The sequence below is a fragment of the Toxotes jaculatrix genome, chromosome 23, assembly GCF_017976425.1.
Source record: "Toxotes jaculatrix isolate fToxJac2 chromosome 23, fToxJac2.pri, whole genome shotgun sequence".
Taxonomy (NCBI): domain Eukaryota; kingdom Metazoa; phylum Chordata; class Actinopteri; family Toxotidae; genus Toxotes; species Toxotes jaculatrix.
The window spans coordinates 9,656,491-9,675,799 of NC_054416.1; the positions used below are offsets into that span (position 1 = coordinate 9,656,491).

Here is a 19,309-nt window from a genome sequence, read left to right on the forward strand (position 1 = left end):
CCAGCATATCCCTGTCACATTATGGTAATAAATGTGAGAATATTGTGCTGTCTGAATCGGTAGGGTTTTGTCTTTTCACTTGAAAATTTCTTGTTGAAATGTAATTATTAGCTGGACACATTATTCCAAAAGAGCTGCGATTCATCAAAGCCGGCCTTCGCTCCAGTCTTTCTTCTAGTGCTCAGAGTTTCTCTCTTTTGTGCTGTGTAAATATGCAACACACACAACCAGATTCATTTACAGTTGACACTTTATTAATAAGTATAGATAGAACAAGAACAATTATCACTTTTAGTTTGTACTGCTTATTTCCCTTTTAGTGTATTCCCACTCTGAGGACCTGAACATTAACTTAAACTTTAAAGTAAATTAAATGTAAACTACATCAGTAAATTAAAACAATTACAGTGAAATGTAAATTTCAAACTAGGATTGTTTAGAAATAACATAAAAATATCTTGACAACTTGTGAACATTTGATAGAAATTCCATGGAGACATTTTGAATCTGCTGGTAGCCGTGCCTGCTAAACTGAGAGTAAATAAACAGTTTGGTTGGTTTCATAAAAACACACAAATGAAAGCAATAGAAAGAAAATAGAAATGTCACAGACCCCGTTTTCATACTCTCTGTGATAGTTCACCTCTAGACCGCATGAGCTCAAGAACAGGTCAACAGTATATCCTCTTTTCTGAAACAAATAACATTTTCTAGGTATGTGTAATTTTTCTCTGATTTTATTCTTTTCTTTTTTGCCTCAGACACTGAGCAGTAGTAGTACATTGTCACAAGCGCGATTGCTGGAATTGCTGCTGGCTAAGACAGAGAAACACAGGTACAGTTTACCTTATTGCATGAGTTGATGCCAACATCTTAACATGTGCAAATTTACACTGTGGAGAGAAGGGAGAGGGAGATGGAGAGGGAGATGTGATGAAAGGTTTAGTTGGATAGATGAGACAGGAAAAGCAGATGTGAAGTGAGAAGAGGTAAAAAAGGAGAGGAGGAGGGACCATTATATTATTGTGCAACAGCTCATCAAAAACACTCAGTCATACATTCCTACCACTTTATCTCTTTCAAAAGATTCATACAGATTGGTACAGCCAGGAGGTACATTGAGGCATGGCAGTGGGCTGGCAGAATGAGGAGACATATCAGTGTTCTAATTAGGTATGGTATCGCTGCTTAGTATTGATGCATAGTTCAAAAGGGGACTCGTTCTCAGAGGTAATGGTGCAGAAACTCTGGCAACAATTCAGTCGAGTACTAGAGATTCAAGTTCAATTTTTGTTTGTTTCGATCGATGTGCTGCGTCTGTGTGGTACAGACGTTTTGGAAAGTAAGCTGTTGTCTTTTCTGGCTCGCTATCCTGAACACTTCCTGCTTCACTGTGTTACAAGGAGCTTGTGATGCTTCCTCTCCTACTGTGTGACCTAAAGGTATTCCTGCTTGTTCATTGTCTACTTTGACTGGTCAGGGTAGGTGCACCTTCAATTTGGCATAGATCACTTTCCAGGTCCAAGACCCTCGGGTGGTTAAAAGGCCTGCAGCTGACATTAGTGGAGTTAAAGCAAAGTCTGATCTTCTGAGAGTTTAATTTCCGTATTTAACAGTATCATCTGACAAATGGCTAGGGTCGCAGCTGCGTTGCTGTTAAATGTTTTGGATAGTGTTTCTATGGAGATGCAGCCACACCAACGTGCAGTGTACTTGGTTTTGTTTTGATCCAGCACTCGAGGGCTAGGAGTGTTAGCGTGAATATTTTGCATGTGTGTGTGTGTGCATGTATAAATTATTATTATTTTTTTAACAATGTTTCAGTTGTGGTGGTGCAACGTAATGGGAACTGGTTGACTTTGTCTTAAAATTTGCTTTCACGCACACGTTTAGGCTCATTTATGCAAACACACACACACGCATTAGAATTATAAAGCTGAGTGCTGCTACTGGGAGTCTCCAGAGTCTCTTATTAGTCCGGCTAATTTCACATCATTTGACAGAGAATTAATTCATAAATTAATCAGCGGAGCCTCAGAAAATAACACCACATGCCTCCATTACACCACCATGTAATCCCATTTACACCTAGCATTAAAATCCCCATGCAGACAGAAGGCCATTCACCATAATCTATGACTGGTTCTGAAGAGACAGGGTGGAACCACTCCTCTGACAACTTTCCCAACACTATTAAACCAAAATGTCTTGGAAGCCACCATAACACTGTGACTTTATACCTCTAAAATGAAACAGCAGATAGAGCTCAGCTGGTTGATTGGGCCACCCTACTGCTGGCTTTGGATTAAGAAAGCCACATCTAAACCATGGTACTTTGTGAAAATCACATCTCTAATCCTGTTCAGGTGTTTCCAGTCTGGCCTACAGCTTCATTTTAACAATGCTGCAACAACTGGCTTCTGTTTTGGGATTTTAAAAGACAGGTGTGAATGGGGAAACATTTTCAACACCAGCTCAGATCTTTAACAACAACAAAAAAAAACACCATCTACTATTACTGATACAGTAACAGAATACATTTTTCACTTTGGTGCAGCATCTAACTTTTCTTGCATGTTTATCTGTGTCCATGTCAACCGAACATGTTGTCACTTGCTTTGTTGTGCTCTTATTGTGAAAATATTGTAATTTTTTTTTCCTTTTTCCTTCAGCCCCTGTGTACTTTATCTTTTCCAAAGACCCCCCCCCCCCCCCCCCCCATTTTTTTTACATACAAAAATAAGGGCGTCTAAATGCAACTAGTGATTACACATTCCCAGAATGCACTGTGACTCATGTCAGCGATTGATCATGGCTTACAAAGGCAAGCATGCTAAAAAATGAAAATGTTCCCATATGAAAAAAATGATTTGGTAATACATCCTCAAGTCTACCCCCCCACCCCCTTTGTCTAAATCCTGCTGATTACAAAGAAAGACATTTAGTAGTCGTTAATATAGTGTCACTCAGATTTAATGTTTTAGGCAACATCAACGGCATAGAAATGAAATTGTAGAAGGTAGATGTTATGACCCTGTAGTGTTAACACAGTCAGGTCAGTTCATTGTAGTACATCTCATTAGATTTAAGACTAGCGTTTAAGTAACGGAATGTATCACAATTCATCACTGTGCGTTACTGTATCACTGTGCGTTATTCTAAAAGACATTTTTCCACAAGTTGACAGGATGTGAGTTTTCTTTAATCTTATCACTGCATCTATCTTTTGGGAGGATTACATAGAGATTGATAGTATTTACGATTGTCATATAATCTGCTCATCAGGTCTGGATATGTGTAGAGCAGTGCTTAATTTTGTGTCCCCAGTGTAACCAAACAGAATATGTACAAACTGGGGACCAAAATGTCCTGTAGTACTACAACAGAAGATATCTGTGGCTTCCTGTTTTTTCCTGTCCTCCTTTTTTTTTCTTTTTCCTCTACCTCTCACAATTTCCCAAATCAGATAGTCTAACTCCCCCCTCCTTCCTTCTGCCCTCTCGCTCTATTCCTCGATTTCCAGGATCAGGTCATCTCCTTCCAGGGAGGCGTCGGCCGTGACATGGACTGCCTTAATGGTCCCAGCCATCGGGGAGTTGACCACAGTCTCCATCTTCATGGCCGAGAGGACACACAGCGGCTGACCCTTCTCCACCTTTCGTGAGTATAAAGATAGTTTGCAGAGCATTGAAAACATGAGTTGAAGGTTAACAAAAGTGTTTTACTTAAACAACAAACACATTGTTATGCTTAGCAAATTATTAGAGTAACTAGCTCACTGTGAATGTGTGTTTCAGTGTAAAGGGTTAGTTCACCCCAAAAAGCTTTCTCATTCACCTAATTGGCACAGTTTTGGTCTTATTTGTCTGGGTTTTAAGGTACAAGTCTCTGACATTTCTGCCTCTACCCCAATGCAGTGGAGATGAATGGAATTTAATTTGTGGTGCTCAGAGTGTTGAAAAATGAAAGTGTCCCTGTTACTCTGGATAATGTAGAGATGTCACTGAGCAGTTCTCATAGGGGCTGTTCCTTTGGTTGAAAATATTTCTGCTGAATTTTTCAGTGCCATGAGCACCACAAATAAAATTCCAGTCATCTCCTCAGGGCTGAACCTCAGTGCTTTGGTGGCACTGACCACAATGTGTCCATAGTATCAAATACTGCAAAGTACATGGGAGTACAGTTTCTGATTTAAATCACAATTCTACCAACTTTAGAACTTTAGATTGCTTTATTTGGACAGAGTTCTTGTACAACTGCTTGTGTTTAGACATTGACAGGATATTGCATCAGTGGTACTAAAACATTTTGAAATAACACCCAGCCGCACATTCCACTGCACTGGTGTAGAGGCAGAAATGTCAAGTGGACAGGACAGGGTGACATTTGAAATCTTTCTGTTTTAGTGCTGATAGTTTTGGTAGAGCTAAGAAAATGACACTTTGCCTGATACTACTGCTACTTTAGCAAAGCAAGCCAATCTCCTAATTACGGAAGAGGATTAGGGGCACATGTGGGGAAAAAAAATAAAATTAGAGTTTTGACTTTAAAGTCATAGTTCTGAGAATCTCAGAAATTCTGACTTTAACAATAAACTGATCTTTGGGTTCTGACTGAGTCAGAATTCTGACTTAAAAGTCAGAATTATACTTTCCTTTTTTTTTCTAGATGTGGCCCTAATCCTCTTCTGTACCTAATCTTATATACAAGAACTTTTCATTAATAAAATTTCAGATTTAAATCAGGAAGTAGCAGTTTCCTAATTACGGAAGAGGATTTATTTATTTCTATTTATTGCTATTTATTTATTTATATATTTATATCTATTTATTTATTTATATAGCTATATTTGCTATATATTTATTTATATAGCTATATTTTTCTATTTATTTATTTATATAGCTATATTTGCTATATGTTTATTTATATAGCTATATTTTACTATATATTTATTTATATAGCTATATTTTTCTATTTATTTAATTATATAGCTATATTTGCTATATATTTATTTATATAGCTATATTTTTCTATTTATTTATTTATATAGCTATATTTTTCTATTTATTTAATTATATAGCTATATTTTTCTATTTATTTAATTATATAGCTATATTTGCTATATATTTATTTATATAGCTATATTTTTCTATTTATTTAATTATATAGCTATATTTTACTATATATTTATTTATATAGCTATATTTTTCTATTTATTTAATTATATAGCTATATTTGCTATATATTTATTTATATAGCTATATTTTACTATATATTTATTTATATAGCTATATTTTTCTATTATTTAATTATATAGCTATATTTTACTATATATTTAATTATATAGCTATATTTGCTATATATTTATATAGCTATATTTTTCTATTTATTTAATTATATAGCTATATTTGCTATATATTTATTTATATAGCTATATTTTTCTATTTATTTAATTATATAGCTATATTTGCTATATATTTATTTATATAGCTATATTTTACTATATATTTATTTATATAGCTATATTTTTCTATTTATTTAATTATATAGCTATATTTTACTATATATTTATTTATATAGCTATATTTTTCTATTTATTTAATTATATAGCTATATTTGCTATATATTTATTTATATAGCTATATTTTACTATATATTTATTTATATAGCTATATTTTTCTATTATTTAATTATATAGCTATATTTTACTATATATTTAATTATATAGCTATATTTGCTATATATTTATTTATATAGCTATATTTTTCTATTTATTTAATTATATAGCTATATTTGCTATATATTTATTTATATAGCTATATTTTACTATATATTTAATTATATAGCTATATTTTTCTATTTATTTAATTATATAGCTATATTTGCTATATATTTATTTATATAGCTATATTTTACTATATATTTATTTATATAGCTATATTTTTCTATTTATTTAATTATATAGCTATATTTGCTATATATTTAATTATATAGCTATATTTTGCTATATATTTATTTATATAGCTATAATTAGCTATTTATTTATTTATATAGCTATATTTTTCATTTATTTATTTATATAGCTATAATTTGCTATATATTTATATAGCTATAATTAGCTATTTATTTATATAGCTATATTTGCTATATATGTGTGTGTGTGTATATATATATATATATATTTATTTCTTTATTTCTTTCTTTCTTTATTCTTTAAAGAGTACTCAAATTTGATAAAAACTAAATTATTGAGAGTAAAGAAGAGCTTAACAATAAACTGACCTTGGATCCAACTTCCACTTTGACTTCCAGGACTTTTCCAGGCATGGGTGCTCCTACCTGACCTTTGATAGACTTCTGAGCCTTGGGATGGAACTTCATTTCCTGGATGAAGGGACAAAGATTTCGTGCTTCCATCTGTCCAATCGATCGTCCATCCAACTCCTCCACACAAGCCTGCCTCCATTTATTCACTCATCCAGACAACGATCCATGGATACAGTTGTTTAACTACCCATTCAGACATTACTCCCTAATGAGCCTCCATCTACTCTCCTTTTGAAACCTTTTGTTTCTATGAATAAAAATTAGGAATAAAATGAAGTGATTTCCAAGTGCACTGTCATAAAATTTGTTCTTTCAGATTGAAGTTTAAAATAAAGAACATTTTTCTTTCAAGAACCTTTCCTTAATCTCTCCCTCAAGCCATCTATTTATTTACCTGCACTGACATCTATCCTTCTCTCAAACCATCCCACCTACCAGTCATCCATCATTTTTCCATCTACCAGCCCATACCTTTCCTATTTCATCAACAGTTCCCCCTCCCTTTATCTGTCCATACCTCACTCCATCAACCCATAGACTCCCCCTACATCATGTCCCTCCCCTCTGCATACCTTCATGGCGACGGTGTCTTTAACCAGCACAGATCTCAGCTGTCCGTTCAGCTCAAAGAAGACCTCTCTCTGACCGGCCTTGTTCAGGTCACCCAGTGCCAGCGCCTTGATGTGGAGGATCTTCCCTCTCTCCAGCTCCACCTGAGACAAAAACAAAGCCAGAGTGGAGGAGGAATGGAGGGAGAATTGAAGAGAGAAAAGATGAGGGAGAGTGTGGAGGAGGAAGGGGCAGAAACAAGATTATATTAGAAAATTGAAATTAATACACGGGTTCTTATTTCACAAGTCCAGCTAAAGCAATAAAAACAGACTGCAGAGCCTGATGAAATTAAAAAGTGAAGTTAGTGCGGTGAGACAAGCAGAATGTTTCCTTCTCTTCCTATTTCTTTTCACCCTCCCACTGAGTTGTGGTAATTCCCCGCATGCACTATGGAGGGTAGGTCAACATAGAGGGGTTGCCAATCCATAAGAAGGGACTCATTTAGCCTCGCTTCATTTAAATGGCTTAGTAAATTAATCAAATAATGCAGCATCGCATGCTGTGAAAGTAGTATTTTCCACTAAGTAACTTTTTTATCAAATTTCACTACATCTAGTTAGCGACTCGCTGTCTGCTTTTATTAGCTGCCCATTTCTGTGCTTAACTAAATCGTACAGGACAATCGTGCTTTGCATGGGAAAGGATGAAGCTCCTCAGTAATCTTTTTTTCACAGCAGACATTTAGACTGGTCAGAGTAGGAAAGTCACAGGTGTTCATAAGTATAATAAGGTTGCTTTCACACTTGTAGTTCAGTTCATTTGGAGCAAACTGTGGCTTACTTTCACTTATGTTTTAATAGGATTTTTTCCCCCCAATTGCTGATGGATCTGAGAAATGAGCTTGCATTAATATATAACACCACTTATAGAAATTGCTCATAACATTTCTTTTGACTCCATTTGAACTTCACCAAACAGGTTAGGTGCTAAAGCAACCTTCAAGCACAACACTTTCAGTCATTTATTAAGTAAAAATACTGAACACGGGCACAAGATATTTTGAGAATTGCCTTTTAAGATGTTGCAGCTTAGTAGACTTTGAAAATGGATTTTCAAAATTTGGTAAGTGGAGCCCAGGTAACATAAACCTGATATATAACATCTGTCGAGAAAAGAGATGCAAATACAGAAGTTATATACCATATGTAAAGACCTAAACACTGCACGTGTAGGCACTTTGCAGCTTCACTTGCCACCTCAGAAACAAAAGACAAGACATGCTGTACATGCTGTATTTCTGTCTGTGTGTCTGTAGCAGACTATAGGTTTTGCACCAGACATATCAATTCTGACATCAAATGGAAGCAGAAATGCTATAGACAGAAAAACAGTCTGAGAAACAGAGAGAAAGACGGGAGAGTGAAAGAGAGACACAATGGAAGCCTTTAAACTCTGTGACTTTACCTGCCACCTGTAACAGTGTTGTTTTAAGACAAAGACATTACTTTATCTCTCTGTATCAAAACCAGACAGGCTCTTTCCTTCTCATATCAATTCTGGTCACTGCTGTGTTGTCTTACTAGCATCTCCCTTGACACCGGCCACTGTACTTCTTCATTTATCTCACGCCTCTTCTCAAATCTCTCGCCTCTCTGGTCGGAAACTCATTTTTTCCGTCTTTCCATTTGTCCGGCTTCCTCTCTCTGGCTTTCAATCTCTCTCTTTGTCAGTCCTCCCATGTGTCACAGCTTTCCATTTTGTATTGTTATTTTGCTACCTATTTCTGGGGCTACTCTCTCTCTCTCTCATGCCGTTATTAATTCCCCTCATCTGGCTCTTTCTGCTTCTCTTTTATCTGTTGTCTGGCTCTCTGTTTTTCCTCTGCTGTATATATCTACTCCTCTTTCTCGACCCTTCCCCTCTCATCCTTTTTGTATTTCACACTGACACCTCAGCTGCTGAGTCTCCATTGATATTCCAAACTAAGTCTGAGTGCAAAGATGAAAATACACGCTGCTGCAGGTATGTATTGATCTCAATTTCGTTCTGTCTCTCTCTTTTTCTGGGTGCTCTGAATCGTCATCTATTTCCCTCTCTCTGTATCTGGTCTCAAAACCTTTCACTGCATGCCTTTGCTTCATCTCTGGCACTCAATCTTCATGTCTCCCTGTTTCTCTCTCCACCTTTCTTTACACTGAACTCCTCTCCAGCTTGTGCCGTTTTTATCGGGCTCTTGGCAGCTCTTTGCAAAAAAACAAAACTGCCTTCCCTTTTCCAACTGCGTAGCTTATACACTACATCTCCTCACAACTGCTCCCATGAAAAATACAGTATGCATCTCTTTGAAGCGTTGCACAAAATTTATGAATCTTTTGAAGATGATTTTGTCCAAGACACAACTGTGCATGTGCACCAGGTTTATACAGAGCTAAAAGGAAGACATCAGTGCACTGTCTAAAACATCAGACACGCATTAAGACACTTTCACTTGTATAAATTACACTGAAGCTCACACACTTGCTGCTTACAGCTACCTCTTACACACAGGTTGTACCAGTTTTCTCGCACTATTGCCAACACACAGAGAGTAGGAGCACAGAGAGTAGGAGAGAAGCAAACAGACAAATGACTGAAATCGGCTGACACTGGGCAGAATGCAAATACAGCACGACGATGCCATGAATAAGCTGATTAGCACATTGCGTCATCTAGTGACTTCTTGAGCTTTAGCTACTTTCCATTGAAAGTAGTTGTTCACAGCAGTTTTCAACTACACACATTGACCACACGTGGTCCAGACACATCCAAGGTTTTGACCTGGTCTTCTTTAACTAAGAACTTGTCCCTTAACACCCTCAAATTACATAAAGTGACTGTATCAAACCCAACCTTAACCAACCAGCCTCCTCCTGTTCTGATTTATTACCATACTTGTCATAGCATCTCTCGTGCATCATGTATTTTATATTCGCTGTTATAGTCTATATAGCCCTCTCAGACTGCTCCCTGAATAAACTCAAGAAGCATGTAACACAAAGCTTCTTCTGTCAAATCCAACTGCTTATCCACTTGGATCCATAGTAACATTATACTTCACATCATGTCTTTGAGATGAGTTTATTAATGACTTGCGTAGCCTGTGACAGTAATGAGATTACTGCGGCGAAAAGAGCTTCATGTGTTGGTGTCTGTGCACATTAGTGCTGACAAGGTGTGTATGACTGGGTCCGTGTTTGTGAAAATCTGTTTATACTTCCATCAAACATGATTAATACCATACTGAGTCATCAACACATGCCAGATAGGTCAATGTGGTTTTTTTTTTCTCTCCTGTTTGTGTTGTATGCGTGTGTGGGTGAATGACAGCGACGGACGGAGCTGTCACCCATGTGTAGGTGTAGATTTGTTTATATGAATGCACATTAGATGCAATTCTACAAAGTGGCCATTTGGTATTTAAAAAGCTATTTCAGGGAAACACGTCTGAGTGGGTTTTGTCCAACTTTACAAGCTACAAGTATGTCAGATACTGGCTGAAGGAATCAACAATGAAGTACAACTCATAATAAGCTCATAATTTTTACAGAACAAGACATTACACTGCATTAAAAAAAAAAACCTCTGTCGTGATGGTGTCCTCCCACCACATTCAGAACACAAAAAGAAATCTAGGCTCGCTGTTCACTCTTTGGCTGATAAGGCTCTTGTACTGGCTTTGCAACAGGCTTGAAATGAAGAGCTAAACAATACCAAATGATTACTGTAAAAGCCTTTATATCTACTTCCCACAACATCAACAACTCAGGGCTTTAGGTCTAGCTCAGCGCTCAAAAAGATTTGGTGCTTAAATCTGTTTTGATCAAGATTTCTGCTGTGTGCTTCACATGCTAGCTGCCAAGAGCTCATAAACAGCTTTTGTTCCAAATATACAGTTAATAGTGTGATTGCATAAGTACTGCAAGAGTCATCTGTAACGGACAGTTGCTGCTGTCGCTGCGGATTTACCACAAACGCCAACTAAGGCTCACAATCACAAGCTCAAAGGCTTTTCTTCCGCTTCATCTTCTGAAGATCATCCATTTTATATTACAGATAATTTAACATAAAAAAACAAAGTTAACTCTTATGTTCTGTGACCACTTTGGCCTTGTGTATTTTTTTCATTCATCCTGTACAAAACCCTGTTAACCTACATTATATTTTCTTCATGTCTATTCATTTTTAAAGGTGCATTTCTATACAGTGTCAGATTATACAGAAATTCAACTCAGAAAGGTGTTTTCTAGCTGAGGGAATGGTGTGTGCCTGCTAGACTGAGTTCTATTACCTCAACTATAAAAACATTCCTAATTTAAAAACTCACCAAATTGCTTTGGCTGCTCAGTGCTATTTCCTCTCCTAAGGGCTCCTCACTGCCCTGACTACTGCAATCAGCATTACAAAAGTTGCCACGCATGAGCAGAAAAAGAAATGTGCCTCTCATGAGCACCTAACAATTACCATTTCTGATGGTCCAGAGACAGACTGACACACTACAACACCCACACTACCTGTCTGCACATTTGACAACAGTTGTTTTCCTCTGATATGAAGCTCAAAGGCCGCAGCAGCTGCCATTCACACCAATCAACAGTCAACCTGCCTCTAACATATTTAATACTCACATCAAACCATCATGGGCACACACATGGTGCACACCTCATGACTCAGAGAGCCAACTTTCCTCAGGGACAGAGGCAACTCAATTTCCCAGGTGATGGCTATCTATGTTTTAACAAAGGCTAAGCTTCAAACAAAGAACCAGAAATAATTCCCACTATATAATAAAATACACTCAGTGAAATTTTAGGTACGTTTGTATAATCTAATGCAGTCTAATATAACAGCTCTGCCACAACATCTACTGTTACAAAGCACATAATGTTTAGGTTTTGCTGACACTGTTGGAAAACAGTATACACTAACTATGACCTCGATGCTAAATGATGGTATTTAATTTAACATCTCTATGATGCATTAGATTATATAAGTGGACAGAATAAGAGTGTAAATAACATAATAGGGAATATTTTGAATTACACTAGGACTAGAAGAAATAAATTGGATTAGAAATGACAACAGTAAAGTCAGTTGTTCCTAAAGCAGGAGCTTCATGCAGCCCATGAGGAATTTCTCACTGTAAAAGACAGAAAACAACCAACAGAAACTTCATGCTGCATTTGACAGGTCACTTTTTTGACATGTTTTCATTCCATCTCTCTGCTGGTACTGCTAATCGGACCTGATCTGTGGGGAGTACCCATCAACGTGACAATAGGGGGAAGTCTGTGGCAACGACACACACAAATCTGAGTATGTGAATGTTTGAAAAGTGACAGGAGTTGGAGATTAGATGAGCAGCAGCCACAGAAGGTTGCTGCTGTTTTTGCAGCTTTTGAAGCGTTTTGTTGGTTATTTAGCCCTTTTTGTTGATGAATATTTGTTTGGACTACAAATCAAGAACATGTAATTCAAGCCAACCATTCAGTAAGTTGTAGGAAATTGAAAGAAATGGCACTAAAGTGTGGCTTCAAGTGAAATTAAAGTACAAGTCTTTATCAGTCTTTATCAAAAATATCTTAAGGATTTATTCTGATCAGTGATTGGTGATCTATGGGTCTGGTGCCACACTTACTACACTCACTACATCAAATAATATACTCCCTACGGCGACTGGCATCGGAGGAGGTCTGCCCATCTCTCGGGTCAGCACAATCAATGCAACTCCTGATTCTTTGATAATAAAACAGCAGCAGAGTCGTGGTGCTCCCCATGTCCCTCGTAATATAAAAATCAATTAACACGAGCCTGGAACCATTTTGCTGCAGTGAAATGAAGCAGTAATTAAGCATGGTTGCCTTTGGTCGCTCTGAATCACTGTCAGTTAAATCTGTGTGTTTCTCATAATGAGAGAATCACAAGAAAATATTGAAAGAAACAAAACTATGCAGAAGGACCAGATGACTGCTACTGAATTATGTGTATTAGGGCTTTACTGGGATTATAACTAATGCTGGCAGAAATATGAGTATGAATGAGTCTAGACAAGAGGCCTTGTTAAAATGGTGACAAGTAACAGTTAGCTGACGGGAACGTAGACTCCCTTTTAATGTCGTCATGCAAATTTCACAGTAAAAAAAGGGGATCTTTCAAAGGCACATTTCAGTTAATCTATGAAAACAAAATGCTGAAGATATAAAAGATGAGAGGAGAATAAAATGATGACTCAACTGTCCCTGTAGCAGCTACAGTCTCCTTTTAGTGCAAAATGTAAACGTCATTCACCTGGAACACAACACCTGGAAAATAATAAAAGTTCTTCTGTCTGAGATAGAAGTTCTTGTGCTTGATTTTTTTGTCAAAAAATACTCCTGCAGTCAGGAGACACAAACTCTGCCACAAAGCAAAAATACTTTATGGTACCGAAAACACCAGCAGTAGGCTGTCCACAAGCATCACTTCAACGTGAACACTAAGGGGCTTTCTGCTTTTTAGAAAGGAAAACAGTCTCAGGTACTTGATGTACAACAGATTCGATGAACACGGGGCTTTCAAAGCGGGGAAATCAATTTCAGAGCGATTACCTTTAGAATTAAGCAGCTTTTCCACAGAGAAAGTGACAAGCGTTTAGGCAATTATTAACCATATGTGAAACTAAAAAGAAGGATTTTCTGGTATTTACTGCAGATGAATACTATAGGTAGTTTACTAGTTGGCTTATCAAACAGTTGGCCTGGTTAGCTGGTTGCCCTGGAAGTAGACCATGGGCAAATCTCTGATTCACAGAGAATCAGAGTGTATCAAGTTTCTGATCCAGGTGATGTACAATGTTCTGTACTTCAAACCTTTTCACCTAGGGCAGTGTGGACCCCCCCAGACTGCCCACTGTGCCCAGCAACAGTAACACCGGAGCACATCCTGAGCTGCTGCCCAAAGGCTCTAGGGCAGGGCTGTAACACCTGGCACCACAATCAGGTGCTGAAACCCCTTGTAGATACCATCAACATCAGAATCAGCAGCTGCAGATAAGCAGCGCCCTTCAACACAGAGGATCACTTTTGTGAAAGTAAGTGAGCAGCCACAAGTAGGAACCAAGGGACCATTAGGGGTCCTGGCAGTTGCACAAAACTGGAAGCTATCTGCAGACTTGGAGAACCAGCTGACGTTCCCACAGGACACTGTAACAACTACCCTTGGCCAGACATCCTCCTGGTCTCACAGGACACTAAGAGCATCATCCTTGTGGAACTGACAGTGCTGTGGGAGGATTGCAGGGAGGAAGCTCATGAGAGGAAGAGGGCCAAATATGAAGAACTGGTTATCGACTGCCAGAAGCAGGGCTGGAAGGCTTGATGCATGCTCATCGAGGCTGGATGCAGAGGATTTGTGGGGCAATCACTCTGCAAAGCCTTGAGCCAAGTTGGCGTCACTTGACCGGGAAGGAGCAGAGCCATCAAGAACATCACTGAGGCAGCAGAAATTGAGCCATCCTTGAGATGGCTCTGGATTAGGAGAGGAAACCATGGGGAGAAGTAAACGCCACCTGAACACAAGCTGTGGCCTGTTCATCCACACCTGGGTCACCGGGAAGAGGGCCTGATGTTAAAAGACACTCCACGGTAACATCACTGATGATGTGTTCAGGGTCATTTAAACAACAAAATGATCTCTAACATACTCAACAACTCACATCCTGCAGAAAACACACAAAAAAAAACACCTACACAAAAGTACTACACAAGGTCGCTGCAGAGCTGCAGTCAAAACTGTCACAGGCATCATCTCCGACCTGCCATCGCCTATTTGAGTGCTTCATACTGCCGTCATGTGGTCACAGGTACAGTGTGTAAAGTTGCCAAGTCAAAAAAAAAGTGCCCTCTCATACAGTATCATCACTCAAACAGCACACTAGACTCATGATAACTGCACTTCTTTTCTCATACAAAGCCATGTGAAACAACTCATCTTAGCTAAAGTCTAATAGTGTCGTTTTCTTGTCTACAAATAGGCCACTTGATTCTTCAAGTCTGCATGTTTGTAGTTCTAAAGAAAATCTTCCCTATAACCTTAGGTAAACTTTTGAATCTCTGAAAAACATTTCTTTACTTTGACATATTGAGTGACAGACTCTTCAAACATCTCCGTCAGTAGCAAAGCAAATTTCTTTTTGAGCTGACGTCTGATTCTGACATCTGTCGCAAAGGTTACTGTCAGTGGTTTCAACAATCTCTTTGGAATCTGCTCTTCAGTCTGGACTTAAACAGTTACTTTAGTTTGAGTTTTGCTCATCAAAGTGGTTACTCCTGTCTTTCTCCTGAAATGTTCTCTGTTTACGCTGCACTTCCTGGATAAAAACAGAATCTTTTTCAGCGCCTGTCTCCTGTTCTGAGAGAAACTTTCAACCAGCGCAAAAAGACATTTTGAAATATTTCAGCTGACTGTATATTCATATGTGTTAAAACCAATTTCCAGCCTGCTGATTCTGCTTATGTAACAGTTTGCAGTTGACAGGAAATGGTTTTCTATTTCAACGTCAATATTCTCCAGGAACGTGTCAGTTTCAGATTTTGTGACAATCATCACCTATTCTCACTGAGAGAGAGACTGTTCGATTCCTGTGTCCCATTAATTTGTTTGTATGCAAAGCAAATTCAAAACGTTTTATTCCTTCATTGAGCCGCATTTTCAGACACCTCCCTGATGGAGAATAAACAAACGGTACACGCGTTAGAAATCCGTAACAGTTAAATTCTGGTCTGAGATATTGGCCCTCAGTGCCTTTCACTGGCCTGCTCTCAAATATCACATGACAAAATGAATGTTATTTCTGTGCAGGAAGGCCAATCTGATGGCCGGAGGGATCAGAAATGCTCTTGTTCCCTTGATAAAGTGTTAATATCTCTGTCCTCCCTGCTGTGTTATCAGCACTTCACTGTGCCTCAGCACCAAACTGCATCAAACCTCAGCCATCTGCAGTGATGGAAAAATCATTTCCTGCTGATAATGTCTGTTCTTGGTGGGACTGCTTTTACATCAGAATTTATTAAAGCGCTAAATTGATTATTAAATGAATGACTATTAATATTCAATGTATGATCACAGTATTAGTGAGAGTTACTTAACAATAACACACATCTCAGTTCTGGATAAGCGTAATTTGTACTATCACTCTTATTATTTTTATCTGAATTCCTAGTTTGCATGATAACAACAGGCACTGTGCACACACTGTGAAACAAATGTCAGAATTGTTGCTACAGGGCTCATCAGCTTTAGACATGATTTCTGTTATATATAAAAACATAAAATAAAGGGGATGTGCTTCATATAAGACCAGTTCAGTATTTTTACTTTCTAGCCTAGAAATTCAAAAAGGTCTGTGGTATTAAGTTGTGTACCTCAAACTCCTCAGCGATCTTGGGTCCATCCAGGAACAGCCTGGTGCTGAGACAGTCCACAGGGCCGAAGTTAGCTGAAAACACAGAAACAGATGAGGCGTCAGTATCAAAGCAACTGTTTCGTTATTGTGATTTTAATCCATGTTGATGACTATAAAAAAATCCAAATGTCTCTAGTATAAGTGTGTATGAATGATTTCCAATGTTTAATATCAGAAATGAAATTAGCAAACATTAGAAAACCTCTACCAGTTTAATGCTAACATTTCTTCACTCCTCAAGGCAACAATTAAGACTGCATGAGCCCAGGCAGCTGAATGATACTGTAGCTACTTTAAACGTCTTTCAGTCAGGTTTGACTCTTCTCCTGCCTCCTGTACATGCTGCGGCTGACTGACTGTACCTCAAACTCATGCCTGCTTAAAAATGCAGTTAGTGGTTATACTGATTTCTCCCTCTACCAGCAGTCCTTGCAGTTCTGGTGTCTTATTTGTGCATTATGTAAATTCATCGTCTGAATGAAGTTCTGTGTTGTTACACTTCTGGGGCTCAACAACTCTCTTCCTGGAATCTGAAGCATGTGATTGGTTTCTTGTGTATAAGACCCCTGAACTGCCAGATACAACAATTAAAAACATTTCTACCAAATGGCTGAATGTTATAATGAGTGTTCCTGACTTAAGGTTGGCTCATGCTAATTTCAAGCCCCAGTAATAACACAAATGAGAATGCGAGAGTGAGTGTGTTAGAAACCAAATGTCACGATCGCAGACTTGCTCGAAAAAACAGACCCAGTTTGATAAAATGAATTTCATTAATTAAACTTTCAAATAAAACAATTAGTTGATACCGATTCTTAAACGATTATGAGTATCTGAATACAAACATCAGATATCTGACATCTGCCCACTCACAAGTAAATTCCTTGAATTCCTGGAACACCTTCGGGTACATGGCCGCCGACATCACATCCTCAGGGGTGATGTCATCACCGTGTGCAGCTCGGAGCCCCTCCTCCAGGGCCTTGAAGTCCATGGGTGGCAGAGAGGCACCGGGACGACCATCAATACGGGGGAGAGACTTCAGGACCTGGTACAGAAGGTTGAAGTAAAGAAGATGGAAGGAGAGGAAACAAGAGAAGTGAAGATAAAAGTTGTGAGGGTGCGTGACAGAAGAGAGAAGGGGAAACAAACAGATTGCATGAGTTTTTATTCAAAGTCATATAGTCTTTCTGAATGTTTTCCCCTTTGTACCATCTCCATGGGACTCTGAGTCACATGGGATGTATAAAGTGCTGGTAAAACCTTCACATTGTACTTCACAACTATACGTCTGGATAAAAGCTGCAACCTGTCAAAGCATTAAAGAGACTTTTGGTGGGAGGAGGAGGAAGGTAGAGATACATGGGGAGCTGTTCTGGGGGACAGAGAAAAAGGGAGAGAAACACCTGAATCACAGAGAATATAAAACTTATTAATGCAGGTTATTTTTAAATTTGCATAAAAGTGGCACCACTGTTGTGTCAAGATCTGCAGTGATTTCCACTTTAGTTCCCTCCATCTCTCCCACTCTCTCAATTCATCTTTTATCTCCAGTAAAGTACCATCAGCCCATCAAATGACTGCAGTGGTGCCGCATATGTGACATCATCTTTGTTCTTTCTTAGAAATAGTAAAAGAGAATGAAAGACAAGAAGAAAGACAAAAAAAAAAAAAGAGGATCACCGTTGAAAGCGGAGGATGCCATAAGACTAATTATATGACATTTTATCTGCCCACACAGTTGTTGGTAGCTGACATCTTGTAGAGGCAATCGATCTGAGGCTACTAATAATGTCTGGTGAAGAGATTATGTCAAGACACAGGAATTTTGCCTAAAGGCCGCTGTTTTGTTTTTATTTTTCACAGATTTCATCTGCTTCTGATGACACAGGCTCAGAGGAATAGAGGCTAAGTTGCAGGAATCTCCATACAATTAGCATATTTAGTCTGCTTCACTGCCTCAACAACTTTCTTGGAAATATACCAAAATGCATCAGCTAACAGCTAAACTTTCTGTGCTGCCTACCTCTGTGTGTGTGGGTCTTTGTTTATCACGCAGGTTAAAATAATCATCGCCTGAATTACATCCCCAAACATGCTAAGAACTATAATGGTCATCTTTAAGTGTGTTTTCACTCATTTACACTTGAAGCATAGTGCCCTGTGCATCAAATTAAACATTTAGTTGAGTGTGTACATACTTTGCATATATATGCATATATTCATTATATGTTTGTGAATATGTGTGTGTGCGCTGCTGTGTTGCAGTCAGTGTGAGTTTCATATCCTCACCAGTCTTTTGTGTGTGTGTGCAACATATCGGCACACTTACGAGCGCATATGTGTGTGTGTGCCTTGCGGAAATCTCCAAACAAAGGGGCCCAGTGCAATTCTATTAGTCACAGAGCTAACAGTTCAAAGATAGCTGACTCATTTGTGCATGTGAGAGAAAGACACTTCAAAGATGGCAGGCTCATTGGAGTCCGTGCTCATTAACATTGTGTCCTCTGAGGATGTCTTACACCTAAACTGCTTGATTGTTTAAGTGTGAGACACAGACAGATAGCGACTGAGTGCTTGTGTGTGAGTGTGAGAGAGAGAGAGAGAGAGAGAGAGAGAGAGAGAGAGAGAGAGAGAGAGAGAGAGAGAGAGAGCAAATGTCTGCATTAACAAATGAAGAAAAGACAAACTCTTCCTTCAAGGTTATTTGCTCTGTCTCCTCACTTCTCTTAAAACCACTCAACAACACACTCCTAACTCTTTCTTTCTTTTTTTTTTATCGTCACTGATTTTTCCTCTCACTTTCTTTTTGAGAGTGGGCCTCTGGGGGATGGCGCTGTATTTTTAACAATAATCTTATTTCTTGAATTCACTTTCTTCCTGATGGCCGTCTTATTTTCTCTTTCTGCTCCAATCTCCTCATCCATCCATCCTTCCCTCTATCCCCCTCTT

The 19,309-nt window shown here is 38.3% G+C and overlaps 1 protein-coding gene across 1 annotated transcript in view; it reads right to left on the minus strand.

Annotated features, from left to right (window-relative positions):
- Positions 1–236: 236 nt before the first annotated feature.
- The window catches only part of LOC121176805 (pyruvate carboxylase, mitochondrial-like), a 253,601-nt gene continuing 234,528 nt past the window's right edge, over positions 237–19,309 (minus strand). The window contains exons 23-27 of the mRNA XM_041030884.1: positions 17,231–17,405; positions 16,317–16,390; positions 6,900–7,040; positions 6,283–6,384; positions 237–3,655 (exon numbers count right to left, since the gene is read on the minus strand). Coding sequence (XP_040886818.1) covers positions 3,506–3,655; positions 6,283–6,384; positions 6,900–7,040; positions 16,317–16,390; positions 17,231–17,405 — 642 coding nt within the window. The 3' untranslated portion in view covers positions 237–3,505. The remainder of the gene's footprint in view (positions 3,656–6,282; positions 6,385–6,899; positions 7,041–16,316; positions 16,391–17,230; positions 17,406–19,309) is intronic.